The sequence below is a fragment of the Aplidium turbinatum genome, chromosome 10 (genome assembly GCF_918807975.1).
Source record: "Aplidium turbinatum chromosome 10, kaAplTurb1.1, whole genome shotgun sequence".
NCBI classification, from domain to species: Eukaryota; Metazoa; Chordata; class Ascidiacea; order Aplousobranchia; family Polyclinidae; genus Aplidium; species Aplidium turbinatum.
The window spans coordinates 6,321,800-6,340,039 of NC_137481.1; the positions used below are offsets into that span (position 1 = coordinate 6,321,800).

At 37.5% G+C, this 18,240-nt stretch overlaps 3 protein-coding genes across 4 annotated transcripts in view; 1 reads left to right on the forward strand and 2 right to left on the reverse strand.

Annotated features, from left to right (window-relative positions):
- Positions 1-14,147, forward strand: part of LOC145778864 (WD repeat-containing protein 37-like) — a 103,614-nt gene extending 89,467 nt beyond the window's left edge. The window contains exon 10 of the transcript XR_014290480.1: positions 14,133-14,147. The gene's annotated coding sequence lies outside the window, so the exon portion shown is untranslated. The remainder of the gene's footprint in view (positions 1-14,132) is intronic.
- The window catches only part of LOC145778863 (60S ribosomal export protein NMD3-like), a 145,613-nt gene that overhangs the window by 73,777 nt on the left and 53,596 nt on the right, over positions 1-18,240 (reverse strand). The window lies entirely within an intron of this gene.
- Positions 1,279-16,833, reverse strand: LOC145778862 (cytosolic purine 5'-nucleotidase-like). 2 transcript variants are annotated; one of them, XM_082590449.1, is made up of 16 exons: positions 16,701-16,833; positions 15,744-15,868; positions 15,222-15,347; positions 14,507-14,612; positions 14,144-14,199; positions 11,612-11,762; positions 11,137-11,229; positions 10,181-10,318; positions 9,888-9,929; positions 8,270-8,377; positions 8,047-8,173; positions 7,695-7,857; positions 7,510-7,551; positions 5,764-5,911; positions 5,098-5,187; positions 1,279-4,493 (listed from the first exon to the last, which is right to left on the reverse strand). In XM_082590449.1, exons 1-16 carry the CDS (start codon positions 16,701-16,703, stop codon positions 4,296-4,298), a joined length of 1,716 nt encoding a protein of 571 aa, XP_082446575.1. In that variant the 5' UTR covers positions 16,704-16,833; the 3' UTR covers positions 1,279-4,295. The 2 variants fall into 2 exon arrangements, with proteins under 2 accessions (XP_082446575.1, XP_082446576.1); XM_082590450.1 differs by lacking the exon at positions 7,510-7,551.

Sequence of the window (18,240 nt, forward strand, 5' to 3'; positions counted from 1 at the left end):
TACTTTTGTAACTAGTTACTGCCCACCTCTGACTATGTCCTACAACACAATACAAAATGTTTTCGATATAATCAAGTCTGGCTGTTGTAATCTACGAAACTAGCCTTCGCAAACCACTCCTGGCACACAGGCATGAACAACTAAATTTGTATAATGCTGGCTGAAAGATGCGTCTTCATTATGCATGCCTTATAAATTTGCGCATTCACTAGCAAACAAGCCTATCTCGGCTAGTTTGGTCTCCAGTCTCCACTAAGCTCGACTCCAACTGACGTCATATCACTAGGTGGCGTTGACGAGTTTGTCACTTCCAGGTAGCGTGAGAAGCGCTAGAGAGCGTGGGAAAAGGGTCGGTTTCTCGGCTGTGGGGCTCAATTGTAAGGAAGTGAGTTTTTTAACAGGTACCGGATGTCTTGGCAATGGATTCTAGCCAATGTTAATTCGATCGAGCAGTTGCACTTTAAACCCGTATCAACGCATCGTCCGAAACAGAATCCGAACCGGAGTCGGTCGCTTCCATTCCAACATGCACAAATTAGTCTGCGAAATTAGTCTACGAGCAGTAATAATGCCAATTTTTATGCAAATTATGAAGGTAATTAGGTCATACATTATAAAAGTGAAGTGACAAACATTAGGAAATTTTTTACAGTTGCATCAATAACAAGTACGAAAATATTAAGCATTCGGCAAAGTATTTAAATGTAAGCAACAAACAATGGGGTCAGTCAAGCTGACATACGCCAAAGCCTGGGACCAGTCAAGCCAGCCTCCTGTTACATCATCCGAACTACCGGGTGCAAGATACTTCTAACTAATTATTAAAAAAAGGGGCGATTACTTTAAACCCGTATCAACGTATAGTCAATCGGGGATCCGCGTAAAGCAGATAAAAAAGCTCGTAGATTAATTTCGCAGACTAATTAGTTTCTTGGCAACCACATAACATTTTTAGTCATTTTCTAAAGTGAACTGCTGTAAATTTTACTGTACTATGCTGTTGATAAAGTTGTACTGAAGAGGGTTCAATACCCGAAATCGCGATATACAACAGAAGAATTTCAAAGGTTTCAAAGGAAGAATTTCAAAGGTCCTGGCTTCACAGCCACTACCAATCATTTACTTTTTCTGTTTGAATTTACATGTACTCTAAAAGGTCGTCGTTAATATTATAGTATTCCCATTTTCTCACACGAATATGAAACGCGGCTTATTAGAACCGAACCATCAAAGACCGGCTTGCTCATTCGGATGACTCGTTGAAAAAAAACAATAACGTCAAATAGTACAGGAAATGTATTTGTCGCTTAGAAAATGATCACAAGGATATGAGAACGGTCTGTGAAAACGTAGCTCAGTGAACAAATGCTTTTATTAAGTGTTGGCTGTTGATTATCAAGATCTTATGAACCAATTTTACCCTGTATACATACTAGCCTACTACCGTTTGAATGTACAGGATACACATTTACTGCATAGTCATATAGCACCTGCACCTATATACCCTACAGTCTGAAGTGTTGTTCGGAACACCACCAAAGCAAAACTATCCACAATAACGAGCAGAATTGACAATGTGCGGTTAGCGAATATGAGATCAATTAAGTGAGCATGAATATAAATTAATGTAGCAACGTGTTTGATTCTCAACTTTCTTGTAACGCAACGCTTCAGCAGTGACAGTCCAGACAGCAAAATTTGTCATTTTTGCTTTGATTCAACGTCTGCAGACGTTGAATATAAAAATGACAGACTTTGCTGTCTGGGAGAGTTCTTTAAACGAATTGAAATTATGTGAAATTGAAAAAGTAAACCACTGGCGAAGCAGGAACAAACAGTGGGCACTTTAACATGCAGATATCTAATTCAACATGCAGATATCTAATTCAACCACGAGCCATCAACCAATAAGAAGCTACGCTGTTCATGATGTCATCAAGGTTGCGTTTCTCGGAACAAAGGAAAAACCAACTTCCCACCACTGCTTTTTTTTCTTCTGTAATTACCCAAAAACGTTCAAAGTAATAATCAAATCAGCTCTCTGGTTGAATGCTGGAATGGTCACAATTGGACGGACAGCGTAACATCTGATGGTTCGTGGTTAAATCGGATATCACTATCAGCATGTTAAAGTACCTACCGGAACAAACCTGGTGCCGCCATACAAATACGTCAGATCAGGCATTGTGACATCACACAGGTTATTATATACAGTACAGTATGTATGTACATTGTACAAGCTACACAATGAACATATGCATAAATACTTGACGATGGACACAAATTGGCTTCCTCGCTATTCTATTTATGTACAAAACATATCAACTACCAGCCATAAGCCCAGATTCCATAAATATATAAACAGAGGCGAAAATAGAAACATGTGCGAGGGGTTACACAAGGGTAACTGGAGGGGGTTCACTGACTAAGGGTTGGATTGAAATCAAGTGCAAACTTTGCTGAAAAAAGTTTGGGGTAATTTTCTCTGTTCATCGCCCCTCAGTTACGTCGCTGTTGGTGAATGACAAAAAGATGGTTTTAAGTTTTTTTATGGTTCGATGCAACAAACAACATATAAACTTTATAAAAAAAAAAACAGTTTTATGAATCATTTAAGAAATGGTTGATAGTGAGCAATATGAAAGTATTTACAAAACTTTGCATCAGATGTATGCGAAAAAAAAGTCAAAATAAAATCAAAAAAATATCACATCCCGTAATCTTTCTATTGCACGCGCACAAACTTTCTTCGCGACAAGTCAACTACCTAAACATCTAACCAGTCGTTTTTTTACATCAATTCAACGCCTATAGAGTATAGATGTTGAATTAATGTAAAAAACGAGTAATTTGCTGTTTGGGTACGCGGTGGCTGAGAAGGCATACGTCGCGCATTGAGTGCGGGATTCGATCACTAGCCTTTTGGTTGGCAATGTATCAAGTTATTTGCTCAATAATGCGATGATTTGCCTAGACTCTAGAAGCACACAACCGTGCGGGATGACACTTAAACAAGATTGCCATATACTCGCAGTGTAGTGACATATTCTATAGGGATTAAAATATCGCAGCTCAGTTAACAAATTAAGCTAGGCACTGAAAACAATTCGTTTGCTTAAGCTCAAAACGCATCTCTTACATTGATTTATAATCAGCAGAAGTTAAGTCAATATAAAAGAATGATTTACCGTAGACATCGCACTGACGACATGACCAGGCCAGTAGGGGCATAACGCTCAAACAATGGAGACTTGGCCATGGAAAACATAAGTCAAAGTCACCATGCACGTTCGATAAACAGGTGCATACAAAATGTGGGTTCGAATTTAGCAAAGGTTGGTCTGTTTTGGAGACGACAATAACATCGCTGACCGCTTTTTTTTGCAAGCCCACATCGACAAAGTGAATTGCAGCTTATTTGTTACAGTAGAATCTCTGGTATGGATACGGATTGCTATAAGGCAGTCAAATACATTTCAAAACATAAAAATGCTTTGAACCACGGTACTGTAAAACAACTGTACAGAAAACAATCCATTTTAATTGAAAAGTTTGCTCTGTGACTGGAGACATAAACACTCAAGTAAAAATAAAAGCATATCATATGATATGATGTTATATGATATCATATGATGTAGGGTGTGCTATGAAGTCGTAATTTAGTCAGTAAATAACTTTCAGTTAATGGTATCTTGAGCTTTACCGTACAGTGTACATTGGCCATGTAAAAGGTTGAAAGCATTTTGGTACGAGCCGTTTAATCTTAAAACACAACTGACCATCGATTTTTCGCTGCGCTAGCGGTGTAACTTTCCAACACACTTCAATGCTTTGCTTGATAAAACTAATATAATTGCAAAAACAAATAAAGCACAAAACATTAAGAACGGTTCAAAAGTCCACTGACTACACTTACTAGAGCATGAAGAATTGAAGATGGATGCTGATTGGACTTTTGTTTGTTTGTTTTTTTTAAACATTTTTAGGAGCAAATAATGACGTGTACACCAAAAGTACACGTCATAGTTGGCAAGATTAGAAAGTTGTTTTTGTATCAAAGCACTAACGTGGTAGAGAGCAGGGTATGTCACTTGATGATCTACTTACGAGCAGACGAAAAGGCCTTCACCATACAGCAAATCAATCGTTTTTTACATTGGTTCAGCGTCTGCAGACGTTGAATCAATGTAAAAACACGATTGATTTGTTGTCTGGGTCAATACTGATCGCCGGTGATTCTTAACTAACATTTTGACATTTAATTTTAACTAAAAGCAGAGCAGTCGCCAACGCAATCAATCATCAGACTCGTCATCATCATCGTGAGTATGTGATATCTCGGTGGAGCGCGCCATTTGCTGGCTCGGGAGCTCTAAAAACGCCTCTTGCTTCGTTTGCCCCTCCTGGCCGGGGTGGACGTCCCTGGTAGCCATGGGGCTCTCATCCACTACATCATACTCCATGTTGTGGTCAACCGTGGACTCGTGTGGCATCTAATAATAATGATGATAACATTGATGATGATAATAATGATGATGATAACATTGATGATGATAATAATGATGATGATAACATTGATGACGACGATAACATTGATGATGATAATAATGGTGATGATAATGAAAATAACGACATTTTAGTGGCATTCGTACTACATTCATAGTAAACACTCGGTCGAGACATTGCACATGACAATAAGAAATACTGATTTACGGAATCACTCATATGCTTCGTGAAACAGAGTGAACATGTTCATGTCAAATTGGAATTAAGTTTAACAGGAATTAACAATAAACAAAAGCACAAAAAAACGGTAAAAACAATGATTGAAATAATCTTCAAAACGTGAGAGTAAACCAACAATAAGACTTTCTTTTTGTCAACACAGATTCACTACTTGGTCTGAACAAACAGAGGCAATGTCCAATTTACTTTCGTTAGTCTGTTCTGTCAACAGTCAAGTGGCACAAGCAAATCAACAAAAACAAATACAACAATTGGATGTCGGCAGACGTTGAATCAACGATTAAAGAAACTAACTTAGTGATGGAGACTGCCCTGCCTGGACTTGTGCAAAGCAAACACACAACAACTCACCAACACGGCTGGAGCCCTGAAGAAGTAGCAGAAGGGATAATGGAGTAGGTTGATGAATGAAGACGCGTACAAGTCTGCATATCTGGTCACCTGCACAAGTACAAAGTGTCAACCAGTGGCCACCTCTCTCGTTGCATTCATAGCGTCCAATCATATGGCAACTCACAGTATTGTAAATATCATCATCGTTTATTAGTTCCTTCTTTAACAGGTGTTTGTGCTCGCTAGCAGGGATGGGCCAGTTTTTTTTAAACAAATCGATAAAATACGATCACAGTCAGCTCTACCGGATAACCGTCAGTTTTACAACCGGGTAGCAAATTTTTTGGGCAAATATCCAGAATCTAGGCGATGAGTTTAACAAGATGAGCTTTTTGAAACAAAATAGTACGGCGTCTCTGTTTTCTGGACTGTTCAAATTTTTACTACAAACAGTTCATTGTTCGACTACCTCCCACTCTACATGGCCTCTACCAGCCTGCAAATCAGTCCTTTTTACACCTATTCCACGTCTGAGAACGTTGAATCAAAGTCAAAAAAATAACTGATTTGCTGGGTAGGCACTGTCCTATCCAGAGCAAATTAGTCGTTTTTTACATTATTCAACGTTGAATCAATGTAAAAAACTGCGCTGATTTGCGGCCTGGATGTCCACAAAACACCAACCTGACTGGCAAAGAAGGTTTGTCGCGACCCGCTCCGGAACAAACTCCCGAATGTCCCATACGCCATGTCCATCTCGTGGACCACAGATCGAATCTGTTCCTGGAGGATGTGAATGTTGGGCTTCTCGCAAGATGCGCTGTCCAGGTTTCTAAACGAACAAAGCATCATATTATGACGTTAATGATGTCATTATTTCATCTGAACAGCGGAGATTTTTCAGGAATGTTTCGAAATGCGTCGTTGTAAAATGCCATGAGGATTGGGGGTAACCATCTTTCGCCCCATCTTGCCACGACGGGTATTGTAAGGTTTTCCCATTTAACCCAGGGGGTGGCTATTTTCTCAAACACATCGAACATACGCGCCACCAAAAAGGCGGCAAACAAGAGCATGCGCAGTTGAAAGTTTGCAACAAAGTTATTTGAAAGCCAAGTTGTGTTGCTGCTTTAACAATGTCTGCTTCGTGCTTACACGTCCACTGTACAATTGTCCACGTTAAGCTAACGTAAAACAAATTTTATTACATTGAAGTAAGACCCAGGTTTATTACAAATCGCACAGAGACTGCGAACGATGGTAGAGCGTAAGTGAATAAACCTTGCTGCTCTCTTTAGAAAAATGACTTGAAACAGAACAAGGCTTTACGAATACGTTTTTTATACGTTGCTCAACGTCAAATAAACACAAACCTAATGATTGCTGGTTCAGACAGGGCTATTTCACAAACATAAATAAATATGCACCAAGCGTACTTGCAATATACCAAGTCACAAAAACAGTCCCTTTTCCGTCGTTTTAGCGTCAACGGATGTTGCATATAGCAAAGTGAGCAACAAGATTACGCAACAACGAGCAACAATTCGTGATCGGGCGTTCGACAAACGAATTATTGAATCAACACCCTTCAGGACATGCAAATCATACTTTGGTTTCAAGAGAAATTTGTAAATTACTGCACAAATACTGCATGGTGCAGGCCTAATAATCTAAATTAAGTTGCAAGGGAATTGTTTATTTGTTTGTGTGTTTTTGCTATTGTTAGCTTTTCAAAGGTAGAATTCACAAGATTTTGTGCTGAAGAGTGAACGAACCACAGAAAATTAAAACTTTCATGCAAGAATATCGAATGTGTCAACACACGCGGCTTCTTATTGGTCGAATTTGGCCCCGCCCACTTTAGTAGGCTTGGATGTAGGCATCGTGACGACAAAAAGAAAACAATTAAAATGCTATGTTTGAATTACTTGACTTCTTCGGACAGCTTAATTAGAAAACCTTCATCCATATGCAACAAACAGGATATATCAACGACATGCGACTAGCTTTCAGATCAGAATTTTTAATTGCCAAGAAGAGTTTTGCTTTCGCTTGATGGAAATTTGTAAAAGTGAATCCACTCAACACTGGCCCAAAAAAAGGTTGATTTTGACAAATTTTATAAATGATTCTTTTAAAGTGAAAGATTCATATCAAGCACTTGCTGTGATGAACAAAAACAAGAAACATTTCAATTAAATATGATATGGATCAGATGGCGCTCACAAATAATAAGCTTCATTAGCAGAACCAAATATCAGAAAAAAATTGAAATCTTTCAAAGCAGCATTTAATGAGCTTTGTGAAGAGTAAACTCAGTTTTACCGAATGCGTCTTATTGATAACCTTGTGATTACAAATCTAGAAGGAATTAAAAAAACTGTGTCCATTGTAAAGGGCTGAGCATCGTGCACATGATGTCGCTGTTACCTATGTGACTTAGTGTTGTCGTTTTCATCGAGAAGCACTTGACTGAATAAGAAACAAAAAACACCAAATTAACTTCACGAAAACTTATTTTCAAGTTTTCTTGTAACAAATGATAGCAACAATCGTAAAAACGTAACCAACAAAAATAAATCCGTAGGAAAGTATAAACGCTTTGTCGGTAGAACCTGTATTTTTGTCCTATCATCAAGTCGAGTTCATTCAGCCGATGATAAAGATCTTTCTTCTCCAGCCACATGGAGAGTTCATGCGACATCTCCGGAATCACTAGGAAGGTCCTCCATCCCCTTCTCTTCTTTGACTTGAGAATGTCACCAAAAATGTGATCGCCTAAATGGGACGTTGGTGAAAGATGGATTACAAGATCACATTAATTAGCAGAAAATTGATAGTGATGAAAATGATTTGAAAGTCCGCTTGCAGCCTCTGCTTAAATCAGGGAATTCCAACCACAACAAAAATATTCTTAGAAAAAATGATAAATCGTACAAAGAAAAAAATGAAACACAGGTCACGTACCGATGTAGAGAATTTCTTTCCCTTTTGCATTCATCATATCGCAGATGGCATCCGATGATCCTCCTGAAAACACAGCTCCTTTCTTTAATCCTCCAGTATAGTGTCCAATGTGTAATTTCCCAGTGTCCTGAAGAAACAATCCACCATCAAGCATGACATGTACTTTTCGTAAGTCTGGTTGATCACTTTGTCAATTCCACAAAGAATAATTTATACAACTTACCAAGTCGACTTGACGCAGCACAGAACCTTCTCCAAAGAACGTAGGCTTGTTTGCTTCGACTAAGATAATGTCGAAGTAGCTATGCCAAGGGCGGTGGGGGGTCCCGAGCTGAAATAAGATGAGCTAAGGATGAGCACAAGAGATAAAACTTCAGCCGAAACACATAATCTTACAACGCAATTTTTCCAAGCCATGTAAAGTATCAAAATCTAAATACCAACAAAAAGCGAAATTACGCTCTCCACCAGGCGAGGATCTATGGGGGGGGGCCCCAAGGGACCCGGCCCTCCCCCGAAATTTTGTGAGAAATTGTTGAATGGCTTGATATGCTTCTAAACAGCTGATATTAGTCCCACAGCGGACTTACAACCCCCCCCCTTTGGCACGCGTGTGACGTCACGATATTGAGAATGATGCTTTCAGTTTCTATGTCTCTAAAACAAAGTTTGCCTAATTTTAAGCGAAACTGCATTAAAAGAGCGAGTTTTGCCAATACCAAACATTCAAACATCTCAGCCAGGAATTAGCAACAAGAAAACATAGACACTTAGCTTTATTACCGAAAAAATGCCGAAGAAAACATGATCTTATCCTTTTGCTATGCCACCGGACAGCACCATTTTACAGGAATATTTATACCCATATTTTTGTTGAAAATGCTCTCAGAATGCACCAAACTCAAAGAAATTTTTCAAAATTTTCTGGCGGAGGCCCAGACCCCCGCCGCTGGGTGTCGCCTTTGGCGAACACGCCGTCAAAACCCCCCAAATTCCTGGCTACGCCACTGATTGTTCATATCTGTTTTATCTTTTTATTACTTTTTAATTTATTTTCAAATTTTCTGGCCCCTCCCCAAAAAAAACTCCTAGATCCGCGCCTGCTCTCCACTAAAACTACTTTAACCAACGATGCAAAAAGCAACAATTTACCTTCTTATCCTTTACATTTCAAACATGAAAGTGTTGTTAGAGCAATGTTAGGATGATGTACGAATTGCACAGCACGCGGATGAAGTAATCACGGCAGCAGAAAATCGAAAACAAAAATTAAAGTTGTGATTTAGTTAAATCAAACAACACATCACTACCAACATTTTTTCAATGCACTCAACAACTACTAGAAACAGCAACAAAAATTATTTTGAAGCCTATAGAGTCCACATCAAACCATAAGATAGATGTCATCTATCGTTGAAATTGGACTCCAGTTTAGAGAAAATTACTAACTTTACCAAAGCATTTGCATATTTTTTACAACCAATCTTCACAATACAGTCGATGTTCGTTAGTCTTCATATCAGAAATACGTCATTGAAACTACTCAGTCACGGATGAGCAACCATGAAGATAAACAATTCGTGGATGACTACCGTACTTCCTCATCATGCTTAACCGGTTTGATCCGGTACAGGGTAGTATTTCTACGTCACTACAATGACATGTGGTTTATGCATGACAACCAACACTAGCACGCCAAAGAAAAAAATGTTTTGTAATCCCAGACAGCAAAATCCGTCATTTTTACATTGATTGAACGTCTGCAGACGTTGAATCAATGTAAAAATGACGGATTTTGCTGTCTGAGCGACCAAAAGTTACGCAGTAGTTGAAGTGGGTACCTGGGGTCCATGTGGGAAGTCGAAAAGGTAGGTCATGATTTTCTGCAAGCAAAACAAAAGTTAATCTCGAGCAATTCCCTGATATATCAACTGCAGCAATCTTACGTTCATGATTTATTACCTGTATTGACTAAGTTCACTTCTTTGCGAATTTATTAGATGTTTACACCCAAAATGGTAAATCAGTCATCTACCGACGTTGAATCGACGTAAAAAGCGGCCGATTTGCTATCTGGGCAGTGACAAATGTGGCTAACAAGTTTTGAGGCCAATTAAACAGCACGAGCTCTTACGTTTGAGTATTTGAAATCGCTGTTGGTGACAAGAAATACTTTCCCGTGTTCTCGCATCCTGTCCAGCAAAAGAGGCAGCTTCGGTTCCTTCACAACGTACTTGTCCAAGTCGTCCAGAGTCTTCTCTTTCAGCTCTCCCTGTGAAAACGTTAACCGAAAAACTTCATTAAGCATTGTAAACTGACAGTGAAGCATAATATCTTCTTTTTCTTTTTAACGTGTCCAGAACAAAAAATAGGCCTACTATTTAACGAAGAGATATTCCAGCACACCAGTACAGATGGACCATGAATAAACAAATGTGCATGGCTTGTAAGGAGACTGTTGAAAAGGATGAGATCAATTGATTGTTGGCAAGATCCTACTTGAATAACAGTCTCTACCCAGTTTGCAAATCATTCCTTTTTGACATTGATCCACGACGTCTTGAGACGTTGAATGATTGTAAAATGAATATTAATTGGCCGGTCAATGGAAATTATAGCTGAGAAATAGATGTACAATAAAGATGACATCAACTTTATTTCTCCTGTGCTAGCAGACGTAAACAAGCCGTTTGTAATTCAGATGTCTCACAAAGGATTTCATGGACGGATACATGCGTCACCTTTTGAAGAGCACGTGCGCATAACGTCAAGTACATAGCAAGTAAGTAGCCGGGCGAATTCAACGATTGTGTCGTTTTAGCTCGAAAGACAAATGTGTAGAAAGATTACCTAATTTGGTCCGTTTTATATTGATTCAACGTTTACAGAAGTCGAATCAATGACAGGCAATTAGGTCAGTCTTATTACAAACTATCGATTGCATACATGATTCCACATAAGCTCAATACAAAGAGTTTAGAAATAGAAAACTGAATTTGTTTATTTACCAAATTCTCCACCTAGTCGTCCTGGTGATTTTATTTAAAATTGAGAAAACTAATTGACAAAATAGGAGAGCATTCAACATACATTGAGGTGAACAAAGTCGACAGCTGTTCTAACGTCCGAGTGGATGGTGGCGTATGACATCATCAGATTGTCTCTTTGAACTCCATTTCGCTTCTGAAATGAAAAATCAATCAACATTTCATGAAGCATTTCAACTACGTTCCAGACAGAAAATCAGTCCTTTTTTTTACATGGCAGACGCCCATCAATGTAAAACAGAACTTCATTGCTGGTTGAAGTTTCTTCATCGACAAGGATTATTAAAATTACATCAAAGTTACATCGAGAATTGCTTTTACTTGACTTTTTGAAAGTTGCTGTAAAAAGAAAACATTTTTAAACTATGAAGAGATCGCACAGCAATTGGATGTTTCAAATGGGGAACAGGAACATATTATCTAGAATCTAGATATTTTAGATTCTATTTCAGCCCAAACAAACTCGTCTCCACTGTCAATGCAAAATAAAGATTACACAACTGCTATTTTAAAGTTACCTTTATGTAGCCTTCGTTGCTGCAGAAGTAATCGATAACACATGCTTGTAAGTATATCTCCGGTAAGTTAAACAGCGTGTTGCATATATAGTACCGATTCGTATCTCCAAGCAGAATGAATTTGTTAGGGTAATCTTCAATGATTTCAGCGCTGCAAAAAGTAAGGTGTAAAAAAATACTAATCAAAATGGCTAGACTTTGATTTTCAGGAAATTATACTGTACTTTGAACAGTTAATTCTGTGCCAAACGCGGTGCCTGTTTTGCGTTGTGTAGGTTGTATACAGCGATGCATCCATCGCAGAGTTCCGTTGCTCTGAGCGGTTGATAAATCAGTATCAGCGCAGGCGTACATTTTTCTTCTCATTAGATTTATTTGAAATTTCTTCATTACTCATCAGGTTTTCTACTCTGTTTGTTTGTTCAGGTGGGTAATGGGATTTGAACGCTAAAAATGTGTCAGTGGGATTTAGTTGCTTGCTAAATCCTGCAGAGTAAGACGTTTTCATGTCAAAGATATTGCGCAATATTGACATACGCATCGTTACACCGAGGTTCGCTTGCTTCATGTTGCATTGCCAGTCAGCAAAAGCTGTATTTTCACATCATTTCAATCTTTAGCGACTTCAAAGATAATTTTCGCTAGCTGCAAACATACACAGGAGCAAGCGCGAATCTAAGAGTTTTTTTCGGGGGGGGGCCAGAAAATTTGAAAATCAATTAAAAAGAAAGAAAAAGCTAAACAGATATGAACAATGATACTACGACATATACGATATGCTAGAAAATAGACATTAAAACAACCATTTTTATCAATTGTGATGCCGAGGGACTAATATCAGCTGTTTAGAAGCATATCAAACCATTTGATGCGGAAACATACAATTTTTCACAAAATTTCGGGGGGGGCCCGGGCCCCCTGGGCCCCCCCCCATAAATCCGCGCCTGCACAGGAGGCCATATATTTGTCAAGTAAGAAGTATTTCGAAATTGTAAAAATGTCGACTATGCGTAATTGCGTAACCGTGTACAGGCAATGTGATTATGGTGACACGTTCATCACCGACATAACTGTTTGCACGGGTTCAATTCATGGCTACCAGTTGCAACTGAAGAGCTTTGTCAGTAACCATCTGATCGACCATGCATGAGGTACAAGGTCTTATTTAACAAAGCTTTGGGGTGCAAACTTTGTATAAATCGGTACAACAAACAAAAAGTGTCGTCTGGTTTGACACAGGTGAAACTTCACATATTTAGGTCGGGAAACTGAGATTTTTTTCGATCGTTGGTTTAACTTTAAAGCAAACTTCTGGCCAAGAATAGCTGCTTCCTGTTGCCTATGCATAGTAAGGCTAGCAATATGACGTTGATGTTTAGATCTACACTCTGCGATGATTTCACGCATAGGAAACCTTTAACACTCGCCAGTCAACACAATATTGCTGGAGTAAACATGCCAGTGCAGCGCTGCTAGCTGATGCGGCATTCGCATGTCTGCTCAGTTCGTTGAAGTAAAGGCTTTTTTCTTTTGGTAGAATGAAGTAATCGATAACTGAGCTAAAAAATTCGTCTTTTTTGCACTGATTCAACGTCCGTGAAATGACGGATCTCACGAGCTCAAAACTACTGTATTTGTGAAGTGAGTCAGTGGCGGATGTCGCAAGTTTTACGCAACCAGTAGCCTACTGATCACAAAATACAACCTAAAAAATACATAAACAAACTTTTTATGACCTGGTGTACCAGATTGTGAGAAGTTTTATGTTTGTTGGAATGTTTTCAGATAGCAAATCAGTCATTTTTTACATCGATTGTGTGGTTACCACCCAGAAAAACTGTCAATGAATGATGGAATAAATCTAGGCTTAGAATACACTCCAGGCCAGGCCATAGTAAAAAATAGATGCAGGGATTTTTAGTGATGAGATTTCTACGTACCTTTCTTGACAAAGAAATATTCCATTTCGATGTTATAGTTAGCAAAGCAAAAAAAAAACTTTCTTGATGCCAATCTTTAAAAATGCAAAAAACATTAACTGCCCTCAGGTTCAAACTACTTGTGAAACCACGAGGAGTTGCCAGGCAAATACTTTCAATTCACAAATACTGCACAGGCGTACCATACCGTGCAACTTCCGAAGATTTATGGCAAATTTTACAATTTTGCGTTATCGTCATGACACAATACACATCCAACCCATGTTGATGTAGGAGCGTTGAATTTTCCTGTTTGGACACAAAACTTTTTCCCAGCAATTCATGTTCTTCTGCCTTTTGTTATGAAATCGTCACATAAAGGAGCCGGTTGGTAACTACTAACTGCTGACACAGAAGGTGCAAACTAGCTGAGTAGTGCGTGATAATGCTGTGGGTTGCAGAAGGCCAGTGCATGATACTTTGCTGGCAAAACCTGAACTGTGTGACATTGTTGCCATGATCGTCTGGTCAAAGTAGTTTATTAATTTAAGCAAATATAAGTTATAGGCTATGGTAAACGTTCTTTTAAAAAAGTAAAAAAGATTGTACAAACTTTTTCAAAAATCTGAATCCATGAGTGCACACAAGAATATTTCCGTACGTGTCGACCTGTCAATAACATCAAAGCCATAAATAAGCTAACGGCAGCTTAAGTTGTATCAAAAATAAAAATCATCGTTTTTCGGAATTGCGCTTGTTTGATTGTGATGACCATTTTGAGTCTGATACAAAATCTGCATGAAGTTTTAGTAGAGCTTTTATATCAAGCTTTAATCACCATTTCTCCTTTTTTTTATCATAAAAGGTAATTGTTAACATTTAATGCAGGGTTTTAGGTCAACAAAGCAGCACAACTGTTAAAAAATCCAAACCATCTTGTTGGTGAACAAAACTATATATAGCCTACTCAACTTGCCTTTAACATATGTCCTAGTTCTCTGTCAAAAATTAAACCTCTAAGCACGAAACTTGGATCATAAACATATTTTTTTAGCTCATCAGGGTAGCCACAATGAATCATCCTGAAAACAAAAATGCAGGTATTTGAATATTGTATACTAATTATAATAGACTACCTAGTTAACTGGCACCAAGTGCTAAGCTATCAAAACGAAGAAGAGACAACATAAGCAAAAATGGTTCAGTTTTCAATGGCCTATATGTCAGCACAGTAAGGGACAAAACTGCAAGGAGTTTTCAAACATAGACATGCGGTGAATGTAATAGCTGACAGGAAATAACACTTCCGGTAAAGCCTTATAACCAAGTTTGAGTCAGTATTTGAAAGCTTCTATAAGGCTGTGGGTCGGGATGGCGCAGCAGATAAGGAATTGACTTTCCAATTAATACGAATGTGGCTCCATATCCGGCTTAAGCTGGTTACAGATAAACACCACTCACCTCTATCCAGGGTGTAAAAAATTGGGTGGGTATAATTGCTGAAGAAAAGACTGAAAAAGGGGAACTGGCCATCCTACTCTCCTTAATGTCAAAGGCTTAAAACAATGAAAACCTTCTCCTCATCCCGACACTTGGAATCAAGTATGAGACCACCTTTACCTTATAAGTAGTATGTGAAACTATAGATATAAATTCAAGTGGTTACTCTGAAAGAGTAATATATATCTAACCTATCTCGAGCCAACTCAAATCCCATTTCTTCATAAGCTGAAGATTTGTAAACGGCAAGAGTGTAATCCATGTCAAATCCAAAAAATTTGATTTTTTCCAAACTCAAACTTCGGTTGACAAATACCCTGTTTGAAATCATCATATTAAAGCTTAATTCAATCAAATATAGTTATTACTATCTGAATCCTTAACAGCCTGTTTCACCTTTAACGGATCATCAGAAATCAGAAATATTAAAGCTTAAATATTCATTTTTAAAACCAAAATAAACATGCATTTATACTTTTAAGTAGATGAGGTAGACACATAGGTGTATTGCTAACAAATGGCTGCTTTTATGTAAATCTTAGAATATTTTACAACTATATCTATTCTTAATAGCACTACAAAAATTTATCCAACATATATGCATGAACAATTTTTATGATAACAGCCAAACTTTTGTTAAGGTATATAGAGCTACTGTATATAAAACAAATTGCACTATCGTATGCAATAAAAAAATGTTGTAAGCTACATACCTTCCAGCAGGACCACGCTTACATTGTCGCAGCTCATGATTAAGGGCATTGCCGTTGGTAATGTTAGTTGCCATCTTCATCATGTTGTAGCCTTCTTGGCAACAAGGGCCTCTGCTTACCATGTCCTACAGCAAAATCACACTAATGATAACGATAATGTATTGTGTGTTTAGAAGCCTATATAACATAGCCTAGTCTATGCTGGTGTATAATATATTACTTAAAAATGCTGCAACGCTTCACAAAACGTAACCTAGTCCTAGAAATAAAGCAACCAACAAGATCAAGTAACAATATTTCATGACATGTTCAGTCAAAAAACAAAATTTTGAGACACTATTCAGCACCACCCAGTAAATGGAACAATGTACATGTGACAACATTTTAATAACAACTGATAGATAGCCTAGCTTTACAATATCAACCAAAATGATTAGGCTTTTTTCAGTGGTACAACTTAAAAAACAAGTACTGGTATGATATGTAGCTAATGTATGCAAAACTGCCAAAAGCAACTTTCATTAGCCTATCTAGTATTTAATTTATTGTACTGAAACTAAATTATTTTTTTATTATTATGTACAGCCTCCTTGAGAATAGTTGCAATATGAATGTGACACTTCAAAATTATAAAGTTTTATTAGTAGTAGGATATGTTATCAAGACATTTTCTTAGACCACAAATTCAATTATCCATGTTAAGCACTGCAGATATCATACCAACTGACTACCTTAGTGATTATGTCTGTAAACAGAAAACTCGTTAAACAATAGCCTAAAAATGAACACAACAAAAAATCAAAGCTTTATGAACATTTTTAAAACAATTTTAAAAACATGTTTAACATTTATCAATAGTGTATCGTAGAGTTTCAATCACACTTTTCTGTACAGTCTATATGATATGGAAGTTTATAACTTCAGTATAGACAAAAGTTTTGTGTAATAATTTCTTACCATGTTGAAGGTTAATGAAAATGATTCTGTAAATAAGATAGCTTGCTTTCTATGGAAACTTGCTGAAATGTAACTTCAATGAAAAACAAAACAACCAACAAACAGTTTGTTTACAGAATAATATGCAATAGCTAAAAAAATTATAAAAGTCAGTTAGATTTCATTAACTTTATAGGCTACAAAACCTTTGCACTAATTGTGACTTGTGACAGATATTGTTGAAGACTAGTTTGTTTGATCTACAGAAGAGAACTAACACTCTGAACACAGTGACCCCAAAACAGTCTGAAAATGATACATTGATATTAAATGTTTGCCTGAATGTTGAAGTTTATAAAGCAGCACTATGCTTGGTCAACGACAGCAATTCATTAATCTTTAACTTAAGACAAATGCTGGCTTAGAATTCCTTACACAATATAAAAGTGTAAATACTAACAATATAAAATTTAAAAGCAAATATTTATCAAGTTGTGTTAGCCAATCAATGCTTTGCAGTTGCAGTCCAAGCATTGCTCTAAAACGCAATATTTAGTTTGGACTGCACTTGCGGTAGACAGTGCAGTTATGTTTTGCTGTTATGCAATGCATGGTGCAAGTTCAATATGCCTACAGTACCAGAACTTAAATTTGGACCATTCAAATCTGATCAATAGGCTAACAACCAAATTCACACACAAGAACTCATAACTAATAGGCCTACCTACAAAAATCGGATGGCTATTGAGAAATAACCAACAGAAAAGTAATACATAGCTTGGCATGCAAAGAAAACCTGTCAAATACCTTTTGCTCTTCAGTATCTGACTATTAGTCACAATCAAAAAAGCATTTTCCGAAAACATTAGACTAGTTGAGAAATATGTGAAGTACTGGTAATCATTCATTTGATAGCATAGCTACATTCAGTGACAAAAAGCTTAACTAAAAAGCAATTATATGATAAATATGAAACTATCCCACAGCACCTACTGAAAGACACAACAACCTACAAAAGCTACAGTACACTTTTCTCTCTTGTTGAATGCTATTACAGAAATTTCTAACTCTTTGTTTACAGCTCAGTCCTGATCAGCTGATCGCCAATCTGAACCACCGTTTCTTTTTTTCTTCTCTCTCGCAAACTGAATCGCGAAAGGCCTCTCTCGCGCAAACAGCCCAGAAAGCATCTACAAATGCGTTTTGTTTCAATGGATCAAACGAAAATGTCCTCCAAACTTTCAGCTTTAGTTTTGCTGAAAGGCAAATGACGTTTTTACAAAATGTTTAAAAAACATTGTTCTGATAGCATCATGTTAACTACTTTCGCAATGCGTTGAAAACCAGTTTTCGTAAGTTGTTCATAAATTTCTATTGTGTCGGCTCGTATGAGGTAATCATTGGCGGAAAAGCCAGGGCCCAGGCGGACAAACTGGTGAAAAACGCTGGAGGTTTAGGTCTATTTGAGGGGAAACACTACAAATTTGCTTAAATTCAGAATTTTAATTTTATTTAAATATAAACTATTATATGTTGCACAAATAATGCCATAATGTAACCT

What these genes read in the sequence shown, in the direction of transcription:
- LOC145778862 (XM_082590449.1), bottom strand. An exon ending in GCAACGAAGGCTACATAAAG is followed by an intron (nt 11,230 to 11,611) that starts GTAACTTTAAAA and finishes TTTTCATTTCAG; the next exon opens with AAGCGAAATGGAGTTCAAAG. An exon ending in ACTTCCCACATGGACCCCAG is followed by an intron (nt 8,378 to 9,887) that starts GTACCCACTTCA and finishes ATCTTATTTCAG; the next exon opens with CTCGGGACCCCCCACCGCCC.